Here is a 6908-nt window from a genome sequence, read left to right as displayed (position 1 = left end):
TTGGGGAGTTGGGGGGGGGGAAGGGAGAGGGGGAGGAGGGGGGGGGGGAAATACTGTTTCAACCAAAAGAGGGTATTCTAAATAAAAGGAAAAAGGCTTACACTACCTAAACATGTGCTTTCCACTTCCTGAGGGATGGCAGAGAGCTAAGCAGGGACAAAGAAGTTTTGTGAACCAGTAAGGTGCCCAAAACAAAGTTTGGTTTCATCTCTTCCCTCTGCTCTGTCGATTCCGTTTGTACCAAACCCTTCCCTTCCCCTCCCCCCCCCCCCGCCCCAAATGTACAGACTGCTGGTTTCTTTTGAGCTCCTGAACGCCTCAGACCCCACCCCACCCCCCCCCCCCAAGCTGCTCCACAATGATTTTCCTGAAGGCTCTTTGCACCTGAGGAGCCCTTTTCGGGGTGGTCATTGTGCTGCGGCAGCCCCGACCCTCGCCACGGCTGCGGCCGCCCCCTGAGCCCGCCCGGCCAGCCTGGCCCCAAGGGAACAGCGCAGGTTTCCCCGAGGCCTGCCTTGCATGCTCTTGTTTAAACTAGACTTAGATTGTCAGTGTTGTCTCCCTTCCCCACCTGCAGCGGTAGGAGAGCAGGCGAGCAGGCGCTGCCTGAGCCCGGCCGGGAGCCTGGGCCTGCCCCGGGCGCCGCTCCCGTCCCGGAGCCAGCGGCGGCGGCGCAGCGGCTGCCCGGGGAGCTCCCTGGCTCCTGGCCCGCAGCCCTGGCCCCGGGTGGAGCGCTGCGTACTCCAGCATGTTTCATGAGGTCACTAGCTAGGTTGTGATGCCATTTGGGCAGTGTAAGCTTCTGCATCTCTGGCCTGCCCATCCTGATTTCTCCTTTCCCCTCTGCCTCTCTCTTCCCTCTCTCTCTTCTCTCTCTCCCTCACCACTTTTATTTCTTTACCAAAACAAAAATGAATGATCTCTGTTTTGTAAAAGGAGTTCTGTTTGATCAGGAACTGTGTTGGGTTTGGTTTTCTTTCCCCCCCTTTCCTTCACACTGACTCTCAAGACTGGCTGATCTTGCTGCTTTGGGTTTGTTATTTTTCCTGTTCACCTTTTTGACCTCTCTGCCCTCTTTGCCTTTTATTTTTCCGTTGTTGTTGTTGTTGTTCTCTTCTCTTTCTCCTTTGGGTTTTGGAAGTTTCCCCCACCTCCTCCAGCCAGTCAGTTGCTGTTTGGGTTTTTTGGCACCATCAATATCAAATGTACAAACGGTTCTTGCTAACCACCACCAGGTATATCTGATGTTCAGATGAGTTCCAATAAAAAGAAGTTTTTTTTTCAAGCCTCTGCCTCCTGTCTTTGGGCTGCGCTAAAGGCTGAGCCAGGAGCCTGGCGGGGTGCAGGCTGCGTGGTGGTGGTGCAGCTGCCGGGCTGCAGGGAAGGGAAGCCCTCCAGGGGGGCCCCCACATCAAGAAGAGTGTGGCCAGCAGGAGCAGGGAAGTCGTTCTGCCCCTGTGCTCAGCGCTGCTGAGGCCACACCTGGAGTCCTGTGTCCAGTTCTGGGCCCCTCGGTTCAAGGAGGACATTGAGATGATCAAGTGTGGCCAGAGAAGGGCAACGAGGCTGGGGAGAGGCCTTGAGCACAGCCCTGTGAGGAGAGGCTGAGGGAGCTGGGGTTGCTGAGCCTGCAGAAGAGGAGGCTCAGGGGAGACCTTCTTGCTGTCTACAACTCCCTGCAGGGAGGTTGTAGCCAGGTGGGGGTTGGTCTCTTCTGCCAGGCAAGCAGCCCCAGAACAAGAGGACACAGTCTCAAGCTGTGCCAGGGGAAGTTTAGGCTGGAGGTGAGGAGAAAGTTCTTCACTGAGAGAGTTGTTAGCCGTTGGGATGTGCTGCCCAGGGAGGTGGTGGAGTCCCCATCCCTGGAGGTGTTCAGGAGGGGATTGGATGTGGCACTTGGTGCCATGGGTTAGTCAAGAGGTCTGTGGTGACAGGTGGGACTTGATGAGCTTTGAGGTCTCTTCCAACCTTGGTGATGCTGTGACAGGCTGCAGAGCTGGGCCCAAGCCCAACCTCGTGAAGTGCAACAAGACCAAGTGTCCTGCTCTGGCTCCAGTGAGCTACAGAATTGTGAGGTTTGGAAGGGACCTCAAGGCTCAGCCAGCTCCAACCCCCCTGCCATGGGCAGGGACACCTCACACCACAGCAGGTTGCTCACAGCCACCTCCAGCCTGGCTGCAAACACCTCCAGGCAGGAGGCCTCCACCACCTCCCTGGGCAACCTGTGCCAGGCTCTCACCTGGGGAACAACTTCTTCCTCACAGCCAATCTCCATCTCCCCACTTCTAGTTCTGTTCCATCCCCCCAAGTCCTATTCCTCCCTGACAGCCTCCAAATCCCTCCGCAGCTTTCTTGTAGGTCCCCTTAATGTACCCCCATCTCCCTCTCACACTCCCTGCTGCTTCTCAACCCTGCTCCCAGAGCTCTGTCACCAGGTACTGGAGTTCCCAGGCCTCAGCACAGCCACTGGAGTGCTGAGTGGTGCTGGCCAGGACTGCTGTAAGAGCAGTCCCCAGTTTGCAGCCTGGCACCTGGCAACATGTCCCCAGAGCCCACTGAATGCTCTCTTGTGGGATGAGGCTCTGCAGTCCTGTGGCCAGCAGCAGTTCCTGGGTCCCAGCATGGCCTCTGAACAGCCAGCAGGAAAAGTCCAGTGCTGGCATCCCAGTGGTGGCATCACAGCCTCTCTGGGGACTTCCCTGCCACCTTGCCCTCCGCAGCCATGTGCCACCAGCTCCTTCCCAAAACACAGCACAGAACAGCCCTGCTGCAGGCAGTGTGCCCATCTTTGGTGCTGAAGAGCCAGGCTGGTCACAGCCACAGCAGGCAAGCAGAGCTGTGCCAGCCCAAGAAGCCCAGTACCCAGCAGTGCCAACCTTCCTGCAGGGAGCCCAGTGGAACTCAGATGCCCCTCAGCCCACACTGCCTGTGTCAGCCACAGCAGCACCCTCTGGCCTTGTTCTCCAGGAGTTCTGGGGCTGCTCTGGTCCAACACTCACAAGAGCTCTTGTGCTACCTGGCCAAGGACAGGCAATTTGCAAGCTCTGGCCAGGCCAGGATGCTCTCAGCCCCACAGGCCTCTCCCCACGGCCTTGCACAGTCCTGTCTCAGCCTCATCATTCCTGTTGGCTTTCTTGAGCTGTGTGCTGCAGCCTTGCTCCCGTGCTGGAGGCCAGGGCAGTCCTGGCAGAGAAGCAGAGCAGGGCCAGGGCTCTGGAGGGCAGAGAGCAGGGTCTTGAAGGAGGGCAGCCTCCAAGCTGCTGGAAGGTGCAGGAGCTTCCTGCTGCCTTCCCTGCTGGTGTGGCAAGAGCTAAGGCAGCCAGCTGAGCACACAGCCTGGTCCCCAGGATGCCAGGGCAGGCTCTGTCTCACAGAGCTGCTCTCAAGACCCATGAGGTGCAGCATGGCTTCAGAGGGCTCCAGAACCGGGCCCTGAATAAACTGGACTCAAGAGGCTTTGTTTCCTGGCAGCTGACCTGGAGCAGTTCCCCACAGCTGCTCAGAGCAGACAGAAGGTGGCTGTGGTGGCTTGTAACTAAATCCTAAAGGCACAGCCTAAACCCACCATGGTGGCCTTGGAGAAGAGAGCGTGAGGCTTCTCCGTGCCGTGTGGCTTCTCCGTGCCGTGTGGCTTCTCCGTGCCATGTGGCTCTGAGCACCCCCTGTGCCAGCCCTTTGCAGTGATGCTGCCCCTCTGTGCCCAACTCTGCCTGCAGCCTTGGCTCTGGGGGAGTGGAAGGGCAACATAGAACCCAAGAGTGGTTTGGGTGGGAAGGGGACCTGTGAAGGTCATTTGCTCCAACCCCTCCTGCAGTCTGCAGGGACAGTTGCAGCTGGGGCAGGTTGCTCAGCACCCACAGCAACCTGGGGCATCTACCAGCTCTCTGTGTTCCGTCCCTGTGGGGGGGAGGGAGTCTTTTACAGCAGTGACACAACCTTTGGCTTGGTAGAAACAGCTCTGAGGCAGCTGCCAGCTTCACCTCGGTGACACTTCTGCCCTGGTTTGTGTTTGGCACCACCACCTCCCAGCCCTGCACCTCCAGCTTGGATTGGGGGCGGAGGTTGCCCTGACCCAGGTGCAGGACCTTGCACTTGGCCTGTCCCTGTGGTATTGCCAGCAGCATGCATGGATGGAGGGAAGGTGAACCCCAGGACTGCTCTGTCGCCGTAGCTGGAGCTGGGGCCCTGTGTCCTGGAGGCTCTGGTGCGTGTGGAGCCGGCTGTGGGTGTCGCTGCGGGTTGCAGACAGATGTGCTCTGGCGGCCGTGCCTGTGCCGGTGCCGCTGGGGTCGGAGCCGTACCCGGCCTGCAGGGATGGGGGTCACCGGTTTGGGCATGGAGGGGCGTTTATAGCCCTGCACCGGGCATGGCTGCTGCCGGTACTGCACCCTCGGCCGGGGCTGGATGAGACCACGGCGGGAGAGGCTGGGGCAGGCCGGGGCCAGGGATTAATTTAGGGGTTTTAATACATTTTGTTTGTTGAATCTATTTTTGACCTCCCTGGGGCTGTCCGGGACCTGCCCCAGGGCTCGGTGTGATCCTGCCCGGCCCTGCGCCTGGGGTGGGGTCTGGGCTTCTAGGGGCGGGGCTTCAGTGGCTTGGGTATAGTGGGGAGGCGGGGCCTGTCCGGCGGGGGCGGGGCCTGGGCGGAACTTCAACCACTTCAGTCGGGCGGGGGCAGGCTCTGCTTGACTGGGAGCAGGGCTTCAGCCACTTGCTGCTGAGGGGGAGGCGTAGCCTGACGTTCGGGGCGGGGTCTGTGAAGCCGGGGGCGGGGCCGCCGCCATTCAGGATAGCACGGGGAGGCGGGGTCTGGCTTGCCGGGGGCGGGGCTCCGCCGCTCAGGGTCCCCCCGGGGGCGTGTCCTGGGCGGAGCCGTCCGTTTCCGCCCCGCCCCTTCCCCGCTGAGCGCGGCGGGCCGCACGTGGCGGCGAGGGGCGGGCCGGCGTCGGGCGCGCGCACTGCGCCGTCGGGAGCGCGCGCGGCGGCGGGGCGGGGCCAGGCGCGGCGCTGAGCGGCGGCGGCGGCGGAGCGGGCAGCGAGCGCGGGGCCGCGCCGGGGCCGGGGCCGAGGCCGGGGCCAGGGCCGGGGCCGGTGCGGGCGGCGGGGCCCGCCGGTCGGCCGGCGCCATGGGCACGGTGCTGTCGCTGTCGCCGAGCTACCGGAAGGCCCCGCTGTTCGAGGAGGGGGCGGCCACGGTGGGGCACTACACGGCGGTGCAGAACAGCAAGAACGCGAAGGAGAAGGGCCTGAAGCGGCACTCGCTGATCTCGGTGCTGCCCTGGAAGCGCATCGCCGCCGTCTCCGCCAAGAAGAAGAGCTCCAAGAAGGTGCAGCCCAACGGCGGCTACCAGAGCAACGTGACCCACCTCAACAACGAGAACCTGAAGAAATCGCTCTCCTGCGCCAACCTCGCCACCTTCGCCCCCCCGCCGCCCCCCGCCGCCGCCGCCGCCGCCCTCGCCTCGGCGCAAAAGGCTCCTCCGGCCGCGCCCGCCGCCGCCGCCGCCACCCCGCGCCGGGTCGTGGTGCAGGCGTCCACCAGCGAGCTGCTGCGCTGCCTGGGCGAGTTCCTGTGCCGCCGCTGCTACCGGCTGAAGCACCTCTCGCCCACCGACCCCCGTGCTCTGGCTGCGCTCCGTGGACCGCTCGCTGCTGCTGCAGGGCTGGCAGGACCAGGGCTTCATCACGCCGGCCAACGTGGTCTTCCTCTACATGCTGTGCCGGGATGTCATCTCGGCCGAGGTGGCGAGCGACCACGAACTGCAGGCAGTGCTGCTCACCTGCCTGTACCTCTCCTACTCCTACATGGGCAACGAGATCTCCTACCCGCTCAAGCCCTTCCTGGTGGAGAGCTGTAAGGAGGCCTTCTGGGACCGCTGCCTCTCCATCATCGACCTCATGAGCCCCAAGATGCTGCAGGTCAACGCCGACCCGCACTACTTCACCCAGGTCTTCGCCACTACTTCACCCAGGTCTTCGCCGACCTCAAGAAGGAAAGCGGCTCCGAGGAGAAGGGGCGGCTGCTCATCGGCCTCGACCGGTGAGCGCCTGCCAGGTCCCGGGGATGCTCCGGCCCCGGGGATGCTCCGGCCCCGATCCCTCCTGGACGCGCATCGCTCGCCTCGGCCCGGAGCCGCTTCCCGGCGGCTTTTCCAAGCAGGGAAACGCTGGAGCTACTGCCGCTTCCCCCGGGATGGGGGGAACACGGGGTGTGGGGGGGGTCGTCCGCCGCCGGACCGGAGCGCAGACCCCCGCTTTTCCCACTCCAACCCCTGAACCATCGCCCCCTCCCCATCCTTCGGGCCCGGGACTGCTGCGGTTCCCCCACCGGATTGATTCAGCAAATCGTGGATGGAGGCGGGGGAGCATCTCCGCAGCGAGCACCCCCACCCACCCCCCCAACACCTCCCCGAGCCCCGCGGAAAGCGGAGCGGGGCTCCGCGGGCTGGGGGGGCGGGCACCGCATCACAAAGACCAGGTAGGGGGGGAGGAGGAGGGGGTGGGGGGGGGGTGGGGGGTGGGGGAGAAAGGAGGCAAACGCAACAAAAATATGGGGAGAAAAAAAAAATCAGAATTTTGCTCGGAAAGCTTCACCGGAGGCGGCTGAACGGGGGCCGATCGTGACTTACCGGCGCCGGAGCAGCCGGGGTAACGGGACAGAGACGGGCACGGCCCCGATATTCCCCCGACCCCTCTTCCCCTTCATCCTCACCACCACCCCTTCCCTTTACTCCGCCGCCTTCCTCTCCCTCGTTTTTTCCCCTTTATTTATTTTCTTCGAAGAGACTCGAATTTCCCGAGCAGGGTCCGGGGTGAAGGGAAATTAAACCGCTACTGTATCCACCACGACATCAATGTGAAACGTCCTCGTTCCCATCGTGCACTGATCATTGAGTATTGTGTAA

The 6908-nt window shown here is 62.6% G+C and overlaps 1 protein-coding gene across 1 annotated transcript; it reads left to right on the top strand.

The window, feature by feature from the left end:
- Positions 1–5025: 5025 nt before the first annotated feature.
- CDK5R1 (cyclin dependent kinase 5 regulatory subunit 1) lies at positions 5026–6497 on the top strand. The gene is given in 3 exon segments (XM_068167167.1): positions 5026–5618; positions 5620–5958; positions 5961–6497. Coding segments are annotated over 3 exon segments (915 nt in total). The 5' UTR covers positions 5026–5129; the 3' UTR covers positions 6048–6497.
- The last annotated feature ends 411 nt before the right edge of the window (positions 6498–6908 follow it).

The sequence above is a fragment of the Melanerpes formicivorus genome, unplaced genomic scaffold (genome assembly GCF_026170545.1).
Source record: "Melanerpes formicivorus ecotype bairdi unplaced genomic scaffold, bMelFor1.0.p_v2 SCAF_113, whole genome shotgun sequence".
Classification (NCBI taxonomy): Eukaryota; Metazoa; Chordata; class Aves; order Piciformes; family Picidae; genus Melanerpes; species Melanerpes formicivorus.
This window is presented reverse-complemented; position numbering and strand designations above follow the sequence as displayed.